The 15,890-nt window shown below is 50.3% G+C and overlaps 1 protein-coding gene across 1 annotated transcript in view; it reads left to right on the forward strand.

Moving 5' to 3' along the window:
• The window catches only part of MAP2K6 (mitogen-activated protein kinase kinase 6), a 53,550-nt gene that overhangs the window by 25,024 nt on the left and 12,636 nt on the right, over positions 1 to 15,890 (forward strand). The window contains exons 2-11 of the mRNA XM_068413617.1: positions 36 to 102; positions 1,054 to 1,102; positions 3,585 to 3,698; positions 5,276 to 5,395; positions 6,159 to 6,275; positions 6,724 to 6,775; positions 8,863 to 8,990; positions 9,712 to 9,789; positions 10,580 to 10,719; positions 13,600 to 13,645. Of these exons, the coding sequence (XP_068269718.1) occupies positions 36 to 102; positions 1,054 to 1,102; positions 3,585 to 3,698; positions 5,276 to 5,395; positions 6,159 to 6,275; positions 6,724 to 6,775; positions 8,863 to 8,990; positions 9,712 to 9,789; positions 10,580 to 10,719; positions 13,600 to 13,645 (911 nt within the window). The remainder of the gene's footprint in view (positions 1 to 35; positions 103 to 1,053; positions 1,103 to 3,584; positions 3,699 to 5,275; positions 5,396 to 6,158; positions 6,276 to 6,723; positions 6,776 to 8,862; positions 8,991 to 9,711; positions 9,790 to 10,579; positions 10,720 to 13,599; positions 13,646 to 15,890) is intronic.

Below are 15,890 nucleotides of genomic sequence, written 5' to 3' on the forward strand. Positions count from 1 at the left end.
GCCTTTCTTAATTCTGCCTCTTTCTTGTTTCACAGGCAAGAAGAGAAACCCTGGGCTGAAAATTCCTAAAGAAGCATTTGAGCAACCACAGACAAGCTCCACGTAAGTCTGCAAACACTAAGGCAGAATAAAAAGAAAACCACGAACCCCAGCTGCCTTCCAGCCTTCGCTAGCGGCCTGCGCTGCCACGGCCAGGGGCCAGCGGCCGGTCACGGCCAGCACCCGGCGCTCATGCTTGGGGGTCTGGGGTAACGGGGGACCGTTTGCAAGGAACAGGGACAGAACACCCAGGTTAATTGTGGCATTATTAGGGAGGATAATCACTGAACAGCCCTTGTATTCCTCTTGTAGCCCCAGGTACAACCAGGGGGTCTCAGCCCATCACCCTCTACCTGTGGTACATATCTCATGTGCAGCTTAGTGATGCGCCCAGAAAAAGGGAAAAACAGAACAGGCGCCTGATTTTAACCAACGTGGCACTTCTGCCACCCAGTTTGGGTAACAGGCTTTTGGTCAAGGCATAAAAATGCCTCCCCTTCCCTACATACTCAGCCTTGCAAAAGAAAACCCTGTGTTTTTAAGGCAATTTGTGCAGCTCCAGGCTGCTTGGCTTTGGATGTTTCCTTGAGGATTGACTTTTATTAGCCTGTTAACCCATGCTGTATGACTTAGGTAATCATTTACAGTGGTTTTAGACCTTTATGCCCGTTTAATCCATTTTTCATACAGCCTGGCAGAGATTTGGAGCTTGCCACCTGGCTTGCCTTTCGCAATGAATCTCTCTGGGTTCCTGCACGGGCAAGTTGGATGTGAGAAATGCCAACTCCAGCAGCTTCCCTCCTGACCTGTTTTTGGGGTGACTTTGTGGATCTCAGCAGTATCTGTTGATCCTGCAAAGCCAGGAGACTGCTTAGGCTGTTCAGGGCTGTGAGGGCTACTGGCCTGAAGGTGCGAGGGGATGGCCTGGGGGCCCATGGGGGTTGTATTTACTCATGGAGGGAAAACTGATCTTTGTGAGGAACATTTCAATCTTTTCCCTTTTCTCTCCTGCAGGCCACCCAGAGATCTAGACTCCAAAGCCTGCATCTCTATTGGCGAGGAGGTAAGTCTAGGAGTTATGGTGAGAAGACGACCTCTGGGGACAGGTGACCATCCTGGGCTGGCTGCTGTGGTGCTGGCTGCTTGTCCAGGCAGGCTGCTTGTGGGATTGCTTAACTTCAGACCCCCCCAAAAGAGGGCAGATTAATAAATACCAGCTTTAAAAAAAAATGTAGCCCATTTTGCTTGAAATGGGAGGCAGTTGCTGGATGAATAAAAGCTAAGAAGAGCCAGCCTGGGAGCTTGTGTGAGCCCTGACAGCCACCTCCAGGCACAGAGAGCTGACTAGCGTCTGGTGTTTGTGCTTCTCCAACAAGGGCTCTCTGCGTGGGACCGATGGCCCTGTGGCCAGCTGCAGTGTGACCTACTGGTTGTCACCGCTCATGAACATCCCCCCAAACGCTCACCCTTTGCATCCCATGACACCTGGGTCTGCTTCATATTTTCCACCTTGGAAATGTCTTCCTTGCCTCAGTAAGGTGCAGCTAATCCCCTGGGAACAACAATTATAAAACAAGGGGATTGCTAACAGCAGCTTTCACTCTCCTTTGCAGTTCCTGTGCTGATTTAAAACCTTCATCCAAAGTATTTCCCTTCGCCAATATTGAAAGCCATCTCATCAGGAGTCTAACTCAGGGTAGATCTTCCTGTCCTGGAAGCAAATTCTTCTGAGAGCATGGAAACCAGTCCACCTGATGTTCTAAAAAAATAGCAGGGAAAAACCAAACCCGAGGACAGCTATTTTGATAGGAGAAAATGGCACAGCAGCATTCACAAAAGCACTTTAAAGCTGGGCAATAAATTTATGAGGTGCAAAAGATAGGCCTCAGTGTCAGCGAGTTAATTTATGAAGTGAAATGCTAATCCAATAGTGTTTTATAATGTCTATCTTTGGATGCTTTTCTTTCATTTTGGATTTTGTATTTTCCCTGGCATGGAGCAGGGGCTGGAAGGTGGAAAGAGTGTGAGATGCCTCTGGAGCAAAATGGTGCAGCACCGAGGCACAGAAAATGCCTGCTGCTAGAGCACGCGCCCGCTCCAAGAAAATCATTTCTCCCCCGCTGTCCCAGGGCCGAGGAGAAGCTCAAGCTCTCCAAAAAAGGCTCCATGCACAGAGGCAGAGAGCCCACGTTGGATGGTGCAAAGAGAAACGCACTCATAAAACCCAGAGCTCAGTCTTTTTTACAGACACAGATATGTGGCTATCTTGGAGGGATAGTGACGTGCCATGGCTTGCGTTTCCCATAGATCTGTTGCCTATTTGTCCACCCAAGTTCCTTTAGGATGTGCTCCCTCTTCCACCAGCCTTTCTGCGCTCACCCCTGTTCCCTAGGGAAAGCCACTTTTCTCTCCTCTCCCTTTAAACTGCTAAATTTAAGAGTGGCCTTGAGAGAGTCAAAGTGCTCTTTTGGAGGGGGTCCTGCTGAACAGTAGGAGCAGTGTCAGGCGGTCGGAGCTGCTTAAAGCTCTGCCCTTACACAAGAATGTTGGTCAGGGCTCCTTTTGCAGGTGATGTAGATGTGAGGGAGTGACCGGGAGCCTGAGCGCACAGTAACGCAGTGTACAGGCCCCGCGCGCCGTGGCATCCCCAGCCAGCACGGTTCGGGCTGCAGGTTTTTTTTCTGCTGTGCCAGCAAAAAAAGCAGTGTGGGATTATGCCCTGTGAATCAGTGCATTATAACCCGCTTCTTTCTGTAGGATGATTGACTGATGTGTGTGTGCGTTCAGCAAACAGAATGGCTGGTTTTAGTAGCAAAGGCGTGTTTTAAACATCCAAAAATAATAATAAGCAAAAAAATAGAGCTGCTGCATAATATCGCAGCAGAAAGGAGAAGGGCAGGTTAGAATGCAGGGCTCCAAACAAAGTCATCCTTTGTGTGAGGCCAGGAGAACGACATCGCGAATGCTAGACAAAATAAATCCTCTGTGGTTTAAAAATGGGGCACACTCAACTGGTATTTGGCCCATCTACAGGTCTGGAGAAATAAGCTTTTACAGGCCTTAAAAAAAAAAAGGAGATATTTCCATGATTATTTGTGGGAGGAGGAGGATGGAAGGAAAAAAAAAATAAAAGGCTGAAGGTGATTGCTAGGGGAGAAGCTGCCATGGTGTTTTCCATCCCAGCCCTTAGAGGATGGAGAAGCTGGAAGGTGGCTGAGAGGGGCACTGGGGTGCGGGTGGCGGGGGGACACCATCCCACTGAAGGGACGGTCCTTCCTGCGCCCACCCTGCTCCGATGCTCGCCGACACAGGCTCCCTGCGCATGCTGTTACGAGGCACGTCTTCTTCAGAACTCTGCTAATTACTGCACAGTAATTAATCCTCCTGACAGCCCCTGAGGACCGTGATTTTGTTTCTAGCCTCACGAACACGATGAGGGGGGGATGCACGGAGGTGAATTTGCATGCCAAGCAGGGATGGATTTTAGGGGCGTTGCGCTCCTTGCCCAGCGGCCACCTTCGCCCTGATGGTTTTTTTTCCTGCAGAACTTTGAGGTGAAAGCCGATGACCTGGAGCCCATCTCCGAGCTGGGACGAGGTGCGTACGGGGTGGTGGAGAAGATGCGGCACATGCCGAGCGGGCAGATCATGGCAGTGAAGGTAGAGTGAGCGTCCCGAGGTGCTTTCTGTCTGTCTCGTTGTGTGTGGACACCCTCTGCGCTCTCGTTCGTGCATATTTCTAATCCTGCTTGTTCTGACACGTGCCTTTACTGGGCTTGACTCTGTATGGAATCCTCCTACACGGGGCAAAGAGTGCCGAGGTAGATTTGGGCCATTTAACCAAGAAAAGGGGTGTGTTTTAAAAGTATGATGCTCAATGTGTTTCCAGTGTTGTGGTGTATACAAACATAATGTTCGTCTATGTCTACAATATTCCTTTTTTTTGCTAGGATTTTACAGGCTATTTGCCATAATTTTTTAAATATGCATATTTTTTTTCTGATGTAGATATACTCAGATGCAAGGCTGTGCACACTTAATTGTAATTGTAAAGAAGAGTGTACTGTAAATTTAATTGCATAAGACAATTTTCCTCAACTGGGACTTTTTTAGTCTGGAACAGGAAATTTTTGTTGGGGTTTTCACATTTTGTCTGCTACAGTGGGATCTTGATTCATGACAGGCTTGTAGATACTATTATGAAAAGTTTTCATCACAACAGTTTAGACTCCTAAGCTTGCAGCGTAGGGAGATAGTCATGGGAAAATTTGTATTTTGGGAAAGACCAATTTTTGCTTGGCTGAATTTTAGCTCAAGTTTCCTTTCAGAGTAAGAAAAAAGAAAAAAAAAGATGCAGAGCTGGAAGCTATGAGCAAAGTGAAGGAAAATTCTTAGCTCCTCAGTTGTAGATCGACTTTGCTGTGAATGCTGGGATGTGTCTCAGGGCCTCTGTGCTCTGCATTTGGTCTTCTTGTTTGCTTTGGTGTTCACCAAACTGCAAAAGACATCCCTGAGTATGATGGAAGGTCTGAAGAGGGTATGGCAGGAACATTCAGGTTATTACTTGCATCTGCGATGCTGAACAGTTTAATTCTGTCACATTACTGATCTCGAATGGCTTTGGCCAAGGAGCCTGGAATGTGTGTGTGACCTGTGTTGGACTGTGTCATGCCCCTTTGTGGTGTTTCCCAGCTGAGGGTCTCCAGGTATTTCACATAAATGATATCTCTTCCCTGGGAGCCTGGGAAATGTCCATTTTCCAAAGCCATGAGGAGCACATGGGCTCTGGCTGCAGGGCTGGAGCCCTCTCTCGTGACCAAAGTCTGCTGACATAAACAGATGGCCACTGCAGCTCCAAAAGTCGTGGGTTTCCAGCAGCCTAGAATTTGCTTTCCTGTTCCTTTCTCCTCTCTTAAGCCACAGTGACTTTTGGCTGTTGCAAAAAGAGTGGCATTTGCAGAGAAGGGCAAAATCACCTGCAGTTTGGGCTGAGGTGAGAAGACCCCTTCAGCCACCATTGCCCTCTGGGGTGCTCCTACCGCAGGTGCTGTGCTTGTGATGTGCCTGTGACAAAGAGATATGACAAAAGGGTGACACAAAGAGGTGTGATAAAAGGGTGAAGGCGTGGTGTCAAGGCACTGTGGCCAGCACGGGTATGGCTGTGGCGAGTCCCCTGCAGCAGCAGCAGTGTGGTACGGAGGTGCTGACAGCCAACGCTAAAATGCTTTGTCTTCCAGCGGATCCGAGCCACAGTGAACAGTCAGGAGCAGAAGAGGTTATTGATGGATCTGGATATCTCCATGAGGACGGTAGATTGCCCCTTCACTGTCACCTTTTATGGGGCACTTTTCCGAGAGGTACGGCATTCTGGAGATCAGCCACGCTGCCCCTGGGAGACTGGATCCTCTCTCAGGCTCTGAATTCCCATGCCTAGACTCCCTCCAAGTGCCAGGGGTTTAATCTCATCTTGATACAATATGGATTTGCTCAATCCCAGCCTAAGGATCTGTCACGTACAGTTAGTTCTTGGCCAGTGAGGAGAGATGCAGTCCCACGCGAGGAGGAGCCAAGGGCAGCGAAGCCCCAGTGCCAGGAACGTGCGAGGCCCCTGGGCTGAGACGTTGGGGCTTGGTAGTGGGTTTGAGTGATGGGGACAACCAACTCACAGCCTGATCTGTTAGTGTTAATATTGACCTGGCTTGCAATGAGAAAGCCACATGGAGGAAAAATGTGGAAAGCTCTGAAGAGCAAGATTTATTGAAGAGTTTTAAGCATAGCTCTGCAGTGCTGAACTTTTCCTGGCTGAGCATTTGCAGTGACCTGAGCATGTAGGGAACCTCAGTCTCGATAACTTTCAGGACTCCTAAATCACTGGGACTCTGCTTTGGGAAAAGACAGCAGAAAACACACCCTAAATGGTAGTGGACAGCACTTCATTTCAGCTGGGGAGGAGGGAAAGAGAAAGCCCAGTACGGTTTTGTTGGATGACTTTTAATAAAAGATGGGAAAGAGGCAAACAGGCCAGCAAAAGGAAAGTGCTAGAGAAGACTTTTGCTTGTGAAACGAAAGGAAAGGATGCTTTGTTCCAGTGGGCAGATATTTGCTTTCTTTATCCTCCAGGGAGACGTGTGGATTTGCATGGAGCTGATGGATACCTCACTGGACAAGTTCTACAAACATGTCATTGACAAAGGCCTGACGATTCTTGAGGACATCTTAGGAAAAATAGCCGTCTCTGTGAGTATTAGCAGGGTGAGGAGGGAAGGGAAAGGGTGTTTCTCTTCTAAACCAAGTCCTACATGACCCAGTCTCCCTGCTGTATTTGCACTGGGAAGAGCATGGGCCACGGGCCAGCCCACGTGAACATCCCTAGCTGGCTTCCAGTATCTTGTCTGAGGTGATGATATTTATAAGACATAAACACCCCAAATGTGCCTGTACACGTAATTGAGAGATGGCACAGCGTTAGATGTGGGGAGGGCCCTGCAGCTCCTTTGCCTTCTCGTTAGGGTCCTGGTGCCCCTGGGAGATCCCTGGGTACCACCGTCACCTCGGGCTGCTGTGAGGAGATGTAGTTCCTTCTCTCCAAGGAGGTGTGCTGAGGATGGGGCAGGTGAAGCCAGATAGCATTTCCTCCTCATCATGGTGCTGCCAGCTGTGATTCACTCTAGATTTGTTGTTTCAGATCGTAAAAGCACTAGAACATCTACACAGTAAGCTCTCCGTGATCCACCGAGGTAAGTGCCAGGCACACAGCCGTGACCATGCTGGTGTCTGCCCCGCGCCGCACGCTCTCAGCCTCGCAAGGGCTGGTCTTGCAGCCAGGCACAGGGCTCCCAAAATACCCGAGATAAAAAGGGCCTTTGACAGCAAAAATATTCCCCAGCATCTCTTGACTAGCAAAACCTAGTCAGAGGAAGTGTTTGCTAGCTTGCTCTTTAAAAACTGCATGCTGGTCCCAGCGTTTCTGGGAGAGAAGCGATCTCCAGCTTGACTGTGCTGGCAGAGAAAGGGCTGTTTCCCCCTGGGCTGCATTTCCCTAATGCGCAGTCTAAATCCATGGTCTGCTTCAACACCTCTGCGAAATTCGAGCAGACTTTTCCTTCTGACTTTGGTGGGCTTTGGATCTGGCTTTGTGAAGGCTTCTCCCTAGCTCAACAGCTCCGTGTTGACGTGCAGTGAGAGGCGTCTCCATGCCAGCGTGATGCCTCGGGCAGTGATCTAACCATGCTCATCCCCTTCTGTCAGCTTCCCAGAGCACTGGTGGGGCAGAATAGTTTGAAAGCTAAACTAGCCTCAAGTGAAGTCATAAGTACCCTCCCTAAACTCTTCTGACATTTCCCCCTCTAGAGCATCTCAAAGATGCCATGAACACGCTTAGAAAGAAACAAATTTGCAGTGTTGCTGCTTGACACCTTTATTTTTAAAGGGTCAGTTTCAATCTGTCATGAGGAGGAAAAAGCCCTCTCTGGAGTGTGTGACTGCCGGGGAAAGGAGCATCCGAAGCCACCAGAGTTCAGCTCTAGCAGGCAGTCACATTTGGTACATTCTGCATGTGGCTGGGGCTTGAGTTTCTGCCTTCTGTATCATTTACAGTAGGTGGAAAATGCTGCTCGGCTTCTGGATTTCTGTTTACTTGTTTGATTTCCACTGAAGATTGTCTTATTTCAGCATGGTAACAGATGGGTGAGGATCTCAGATACCTGAAGCTTTTGATTGCAAAATGCTAATTAGAGAGCAGATGTTAACGAACTGTAAACCATCCAATTCTAATAAGCAGGACTCAAAAGCAGCTTCTGGCCTCCTTCATATGATGTTTCAGCTCTTCTATTTAATAGTTTATCACATGTAGACAGAGGACCTTCTTGCAGAATAGATTTCTTATTTCTGGGTGGCAACAAGGAAAGGATTGCTCCCTTTTGAGGATCAGTGCTGGGACAAGAGAAAACAGGGCAGCCTGCGCTACCTGCGCTGGGTTGAGATTTCATCTGGGATTAGCCTCACAGGGAGCGATTGCCTGCTGTGCAGGAAAGCACCTCCGTGCTCTCGTGGATATCACTTACTAGCTTCTTTCTGTGCTTTAATTTCCCTTTCTGCTGGTGATTATAACTGCCTTCATGAGCGTGATGCAAGTGTGAATGCACCAAGGATTATAAGGCCGTGATGGGAAGCAGATAAATCTGGCAGTAATAAATAGATGAGACACTGGCCTGATTTCCATAAGGTGTGGAGCACCCACACTCCTGCTGCTGTTCCCCTTGCCTTCAAGCTTGGTATCCTTAAAATTAGAGGCTATTTCTGAAATCTTGATCCTTGTATTTTAGTTTACTGCTCCCTCCTTCCCCTGCAACCCCTGCTCCCCTTCACCCTCTCCTGCCCACTCCTCATCCTTTCCCCGTGGGTTTTTCCTTTTGCTGGCATGAGACCAGATCGAGCTGGGGACTTGTCAGAGCTCCAGCCATTTGTAGACATCCTCTGGAGATGTCCCAGCCCTGCTGAGCTGTTCACCTGTGAGTGCTCGGATGTCTGTGGCCATCCCGTGCGCAGTGGGATACAACAGTTACATGCAGGGTTACCTCCCACTCCCCCAAATCAGAGAGAGGAGCTTCCAAGTGCAGGGACATTTGCAGGACACGACAGGCCCATGAGGCAGTCACCTGAACTTTCAATATCCGCAGACAGACAGTTTCTGGCGTGCACAAAGTGCAGGGGTTTGCAGGGGCACCTTTGGTGCCCTCTGCTGATAGGAAGCTCTTTGGCTTTTTTTGGCTTGGCACAGCCACCCATGCATGACAGTGACTGTGGTATGTGTTCCTTCTTGCAGATGTAAAGCCCTCTAACGTGTTGATCAATACGCAGGGGCAGGTGAAAATGTGTGATTTTGGAATTAGCGGTTACCTCGTTGACTCGGTTGCTAAAACCATGGATGCAGGATGCAAACCCTACATGGCTGTAAGTTGAGCCGCGGAGAAGCTGTGTGTGAAAGCTGCTGCGGGACAGCCAGAGGAACATGAGCCTGGGCATCGGGTCATCCTAAAGGGGGAAGGATCAGCCTCCGGCATGTGTCCTGGGGACTCGTTTTGGAAGACATATCCCTGAAGTTACTTGTAAAGGGGCAGAGAGAGGAGATGGATCTCCTGGGTCAGATCAGATCTCCTGGGCACAACTTCCTGCTGCCTTATCACCTCCCTGTGACCTTGGGGAAGGCTCTGTAATTACTCTGTGTTGCATTTTTGCTGTTTGCCCTGTGGGGACAATAGTACTTTCCATCTGGGAGGAAAAACAGACCCCAGGGAGTGGATCCCTCAGACTCCTCCTGGGAGCTGCTGTTCAGGATTCACCTTGTGTGGAGCACTTGCACAGGGTGAAAACTGTCCTGGAGAATTGAGGCTTGTCACCCCTTACGTGCCAGATGTGGTGGGTGAGCTCCACCACTCCAGTCGCCGGTGCAGGTACCATCTGCTTCTGGTGACCCATTTCACTGTCTGCCCTTACTGGCAAGGATGTGGGACCAGATCTGGCCCCACAACAACCAAGGGAGCAAGCTGGGGGCATGGGCTAAGTCGTCCTGGTCTGCTGCCATGACAGACCCATCTAATGTCAGTGAGCCCTGGGTGTGGGCATTGCACTGGGGCTATCCCTGTTCCTCAACCACTTTTGTCTCTGTTCACAGCCTGAAAGAATTAACCCGGAGCTGAACCAGAAGGGGTACAGCGTCAAATCTGATATCTGGAGCCTGGGGATCACAATGGTAGGGTGACCTGGGGTCTTGCCAGGAGGGTTGAGCGTTGCTCGTGGATTCATTTCCCTCCCCATAGCCCCCCTGACACTGGTGGCACTGGTTCCCTGGGAAGCTGGCGGGGTGGGAATGGGAATACAGCTCTGGGAGTACCAGGGAGCACACCGCAGGGTTGAGGGGAAGGAGGAGGGAGCTGCTTTGTCAACTCCTTGCTGTCTTGGGACGCATTGGTGGGGTGCCACTGTGGTGGGGCCGGCCCCGCTGCGGTGGCTGCGGGCTGCCGGGAGATGGCAGCATGGGCTAAGGGCAGGGCGTCCGGCGCCGCACGTCTGTCCTTGGAGCAGGTTGGATTTCAAGCACCAAAAAAATACTCCCAGCACTTTTAGCAATTAGCAAAGTCCCCCTCAGAAGAGGAGGGATGGGTGGCATCTCCCACGCAGCGTTTCAGGGGAATCCATCTGCTTGCAGAATCATTTTGTAGCGCAGTTACCCTTTGCGACGCGGGGTTGTTTTTTAACTTCTTTAAACCGTGACATAACCTTTCCCATGCGACGTCGTAACACAAGGGTAACAGAGGATTGAATATGGAGACTGCTGGGTCTCCTCAGGCCTTTCCCTCTTGCTGGGGGAGGTTAAGCAAGATGTTGTGGCCAGGTGGGGTGAGGAACTGCCACAATTTGCGTGGGGGCCTAAAAAAACACACCTCTGGGTGGGCACAGACGAATTCAAAATCCGTGGGGTGGGAGGGCTAGCTGTGGGGCGTCCGCACCCGGTTTCTGAGGCCGGGGCTCTGTCTCCCCAGATCGAGCTGGCCATCCTGCGCTTTCCCTACGACTCCTGGGGGACGCCCTTCCAGCAGCTCAAGCAGGTGGTAGAGGAGCCGTCGCCGCAGCTCCCAGCAGAGAAGTTCTCGGCGGAGTTCGTCGATTTTACCTCGCAATGGTAAAATACCCTCGTGGCCTTGCTCGCCCTGGCCCTGCTCGCCTCCGCCATGCTGTGGGGAGGCCAAGGAGGGCAGGTGCCAGTGGCCTCCTGCATCCTCGTCCCCACAGGCATCTCTCTGGGGTACAACCCACATTTTTGAACAAAACGTAACCCCATGGGGAAGGAACGGGCCTTCACGGCCTCTGGGCTGGGGCCTGGCGCCGTGCAGGCAACGCACACCCTGTGCCAGAGCACCAGGGATGGCAGCTGTGGGGGTCTTCCCCACCTGAGGTGGCAAGGAACAGGCTTGATTGCTGTGGGGGGACACACAGGAGGAAGGGATTTAGGAGAGTTTCTCATCCAGTCGTCGCCATATCAACAGCACAGGGTGTCTGTGGCCGGGCCGGCAGCACGGGGAGGTGTGGGCAGGCAGGTGTGCAGGGCTGGTGCAGGGTGGGGAAGGGGAGCAGGGCACAGCATGGCTGCGTCCTCCTGCCTCCCGCTCCCGGCAGGACACGGCTCTGAGGGCAGAGGCTGTGCAGAGTTCACCCCACGATGGCCCCCGTCAGCGGCCATCCCGCTACCGGAGCCTTCCGCCTTCTGTGGGACTTGAAGCTGGAAGCAGCGGGAGAGTTTGGCTGTGGTGTAGGAAAAGGGTTGGAGCAGATGCGCGCTGTCTGGAGGCTGCGAGAGCTGCATAAAAGCGGAGGCTCTCCCAGCACCCGAGGAGACTCACAGCTGCCCTCGTCGTATGGTTCAAAGAAAGCTGGCAGCGGCCCCGCGGCTCCTGACTGCTTCTCCCTCCAGCTTCCCTGGAAACCGCCTGGGAGGTGTTTTTATTTTCCAGGCGCTGCAGTGCCATCCACGGCTTGCCAAGTTGGCAGGTGGATGGTGGGTTTGCGTGGTAGCCAAGAAGGGACGGCAGATCGACAAATACAGAAATGTGAGACTGTTCCCGAGCTGCCAACGTCAGGGCCTGGAGCCCGGCTGGCTATGCTGTGACCCAGGAAGGGGATTATCAGCCACCCCTGCCCAGGGACTTTAAGTACTGACATTCAGATTCTTCAGAGTCTTGTTCAAACGTTTTTTCGAGGTCCCCGTGATTCAGCTGCCCTCCTCTCTACCAACCCACACTGGGGAATACCTGCCCATGTCCCCACTGCTCAGTGTCTGTCAGAGGTAGGAGCTGGCTTGGAAAAACCCTCTCACAAAATGCCCACCGTTTTTGCGAGGCCCACGCTGAGATTTTGGACCAGCTGTCTTTTTCCCATGCTGCTGGCTCACTACTTGTTATTGCAAAATTGCCTGTTTGTGCCAGGCAGGCTGTTGTTCCCCACTGAATATTTTGCTTTTGTAAGCACGGTGTCTTGCAGCTATAGCTGTGGACTGATTTAGGAGTGAGATATCCACAGCCATTCATGATGGCTGCAGTGAGAAGAATGACCCTGCTGAGCAGCACTCGTGTCTGGAAAGCTCATGCTTTGGAAAGCACGTGGCAGTTCCTCTCTTTGCAAATCCTATCCCCTAGGATTGCTGAAAATCCCTTAACACCAGTGGAGTGGCAGGGACCTGGAAAAGTGAGCTTTGGCTGCAGATTGCACCAGTTTTGTGTTGTCGGAGTGTGAGATTTCTTCTGATGCTGATCCAGGTCACATCACCTCAGTGTATCGAGATTGGCCTGGCTTAGGGCTATCTCACATTCAAGAGGTCGCAGAGTGAATCACACCGTCTGCTGCCTGGGGCAGCGAAAGTCTGATTACCTGTAGCCAGTGCAGGGAAGTTCCTGGGACGTCTGAGTCAGGACCAGATCCAAATATGGCTCTTCATTCCTGAAGATTTACATTGATTTCAGAAACTTGTCACCAGATTTCCTGGTATTGGTGACCTAGGAACAAAGGTTTTGTTTGTAGAGGGTCTAAATTAAGAGGATTATGCCCAAATCCTGCTTCGGGACACACCTAACCTTCAAATTCACCTTAGCATCTCGGCTTGGGCGACTTTTGAGCTCAGAGGATGTGACACATCCCGTACCTTCAGTTCGGCAATATTGGCACGTATCGTTACTAGGTTCCTCTGTTCATTCACAACATGACACTAAGCATGAGCTTGCTACACACAGCAAGCAGGAAATATCTATTCAGTGTGTGTCCTCTGCTTCCTCTGGGCTCCGGCAAATCCCAGCAGAGGAGCGACTTATCATCGCCGAGGTTCTCACTTTTGTTTTGCTCAGTGTGACACCTTTTCCCCGCCACCGACGTGTACGTGTGTGAAGATCTTTTCAAGTTGCTCCAAGTGTCTTTCCCCTAAATACACTGTCAGGAAGTGAGTAGAGATTACGTCCTGTCTTTTAAAAGCTATTTTCTGCTGGAGGGAAACCAAAATAACTTCCAGCTACAACCCTCCAGAGCCATCTGTTGTAGGAGAGGAGAAAAAAAAGGATGTCCCATGTAACCGTCCCTGCTGATAACAGCAGGGTGATAAACAAATAGTTGTACACGTGCTTCAGAGCCACTCGGTCACCGCTCCCAATCAGAGGTTGGAGGCTATATCCATTCCCTTAGTCGCTGGCCTACTGGATGGTACCCAAAAACCCAGTTGTACCTGGCCCCCAGCAGCAGGCAGTGTCTTGACTGGTATATATGGTGTCTCCGGATCTCTGGTTTGACCTTGAGCTCACTGCACTTGTGTGTACCCAGCACTGTGTACCATATGGGACAGGCTGTGTTGGCTGTAGGTGTCCTCAAGGCCCATGCTGTTTGCTTAACATATGAATGAGCAGTTGAACTTCTTCTACAGGGACTTGAAACCTTGCTTTTGTCATGGTAGAATTTTATGGCCTTGCTTAAATGGCATACAGAATGTAACTTTAAAATTTTTTCTTCTTTTTTTTCATTACAGCTTGAAGAAGAATTCCAAAGAACGGCCAACATACCCAGAGCTTATGGTGAGAGTGCTTGCATTAAGCAGTGTATTGGTTCAGATCTGAGATGGATTACAATGAGATACTGAAGGCAGGGTTTCCAATAGTGACTGGTGATTTGGGATACTTAGCATCTCCATTTTCATAACAGATGTGAGAATCATGGCACTTCAGGGTCTTGGGAGGGTGACTGCAAATCAGAGATGCTCTTGGAAGTGTTGTTCAGGTGCTATTCCAGTCAGATCAACAGAGAAAAATACATAAAAGCAGTTAACAAATTTGCTAAGGGTCAAGAATGAGGCTGTGAAGAGTCAGTTAGGATAAAATCCTCCTCTTGGGTTTGTGTAATGGTTTCGAACACCTAAGTGAAATGCATGCACCACGGATGCTTCACATGTGCTGCAGGAGCTGAGTGACCTGCTAGGCTTTACTGTCATGGTGCCTTGGAGAAGAGACTTTTTGGACAGAGTAATTCCTGGATGTTAGGGACAGAGACGAGTCTGTGACTAATAATTCCGGTTATTGAATTCCATCTGCTGCTTAGAGACTATTTGCTGTGAGCACGTCTAGGACAGAGGAATAACTAAGGAAGAAAACGCTGATAAAGGCTTACAACAGGGGAAATGCAAGGCAGTGCAGGGCCTTGAGGTCAGATGCACTTAACTGCTGATGAACCCCCAGCAGTGCAGACACTGGTGTGTACTCAGCCAGAGGTCTGGGCTGGAGCTGGCAAGAACAGGGTCTGTGGTGAAATTTTTCTGCTAGGGCTCCACAGCTTCATGTCACCTCTCTCTCCTGACTTTCTGGTATTGATCCTGGTGCTCCTAATAGCTGGCAAAAAGCAGGAGAGCTTAGGAAGGCAGCGTTGCACTCCCATAAGCATCTAGTCCCTTTTTAACTCTTACTTACTTCACAGCTTGCTAAAAGCAGGAAGGTGCCTAACTTTGTTATTCCCGAAGATCCTGAACCAAATGCTTCCCTGTCCCTGCATGCCCACCCCTGCCCAGTGCCACTGGCAACATCTTCTGGGTGAAGGGTGGAAAGTGCTGCAGAATTTCCTCAGGCATTGCTGTCTCCTGCCCCGTAACTTGTAGGACATGCATTATGCCATCCAGGTCTGCCTCATCGGTGCCTCACACTGTCCGCTCCGAGGTGTTGGGACCTCTGTGGTGTGAAGGTGCCAGGGTTTCAGGTGCTCTCTAGCTGCAAGGCATGCTGGAAATCTATGTACCTTTTGAACGTGAGTTGTGAGCAATGAATAATTCCTGTGGCATTTCTTGCTGGGCCCTGTAATGCAATTAGACTATATATAGACCTGATTTACACACAGTTTGCCCAAATACTGGTTTCAGACAAAGGGAGGCCCGAGGTTTATGGCTTTTTTTTTCCTTTTTTTTTTTTTTATTATTGAATAAATACATCTATATTTTAAGCAAATTTCTGACGTTTGCCAAATGGCCTTTTATCAAAAAGGTTCGCCGGAGCAGCTCCGTCTGCTGCAGCGTTAATACCCATTGGCAAGCGAGTGCATTTCTATTGAATTAGGTTCTTGGATCACCTCTCCAGAGTATCTCAATGCTGTGGTATTTTATGGCTGACATGAATGTTGTGAGGTCCTGTGGTTGAGGGTTGCTGTTTTGTTGGGGTTTTTTTCTCCCTCCTCTCTCTCTTACGGCATTAAGTTGCGGTACTGGATTGGACTTGTCATGTAGACCAAGACTGCTCCTTTGCTTTCCTGTGGAATTGAGGTTTCTCATGGAAAATATGACTCTGTGTTATCTTGACCATCAGGAAAACTGATACGGATGCTTAATTTCTTTTTAAAACCCGCTTCCTCAGGTGAAGTGGAGCGTGAAACTACTGCAGGACTCCTCCGCGGTGGTCTGCACATTGCATGGAGCACATCCCACCTGGCACGGGATGTTCTGTGCTATAACCAGACTCAGTCATTGCAAAGGGGTTGGGTTCACTGAGGGACGGGGCTGGAGGCCACCGCTGCCACCCATGTCACGCTTGCGGGTGCTGCCGGGCTGCAGTAGCTCTGCTTTGGGTGCGACTTAGCTGGGATGTGAAAGCAGTGGCATCACGCAGCAGGCCATTTGGGCCATCTCTGCGAGAGTTATTCAGGACACTTCGATTCCTGTGACTGTCTGACCCAGGGAGACTTTAAATTATGTCTGGATCCTTGCCTCAACCCATTTCAGCTCCGTTTCCCACAGAACTGTGCTTCCTCTTCATTGCTGGTGTGTCTTTGGGTCACCTCCCAGCT

This window comes from Nyctibius grandis, chromosome 15 (genome assembly GCF_013368605.1).
Source record: "Nyctibius grandis isolate bNycGra1 chromosome 15, bNycGra1.pri, whole genome shotgun sequence".
Classification (NCBI taxonomy): Eukaryota; Metazoa; Chordata; class Aves; order Nyctibiiformes; family Nyctibiidae; genus Nyctibius; species Nyctibius grandis.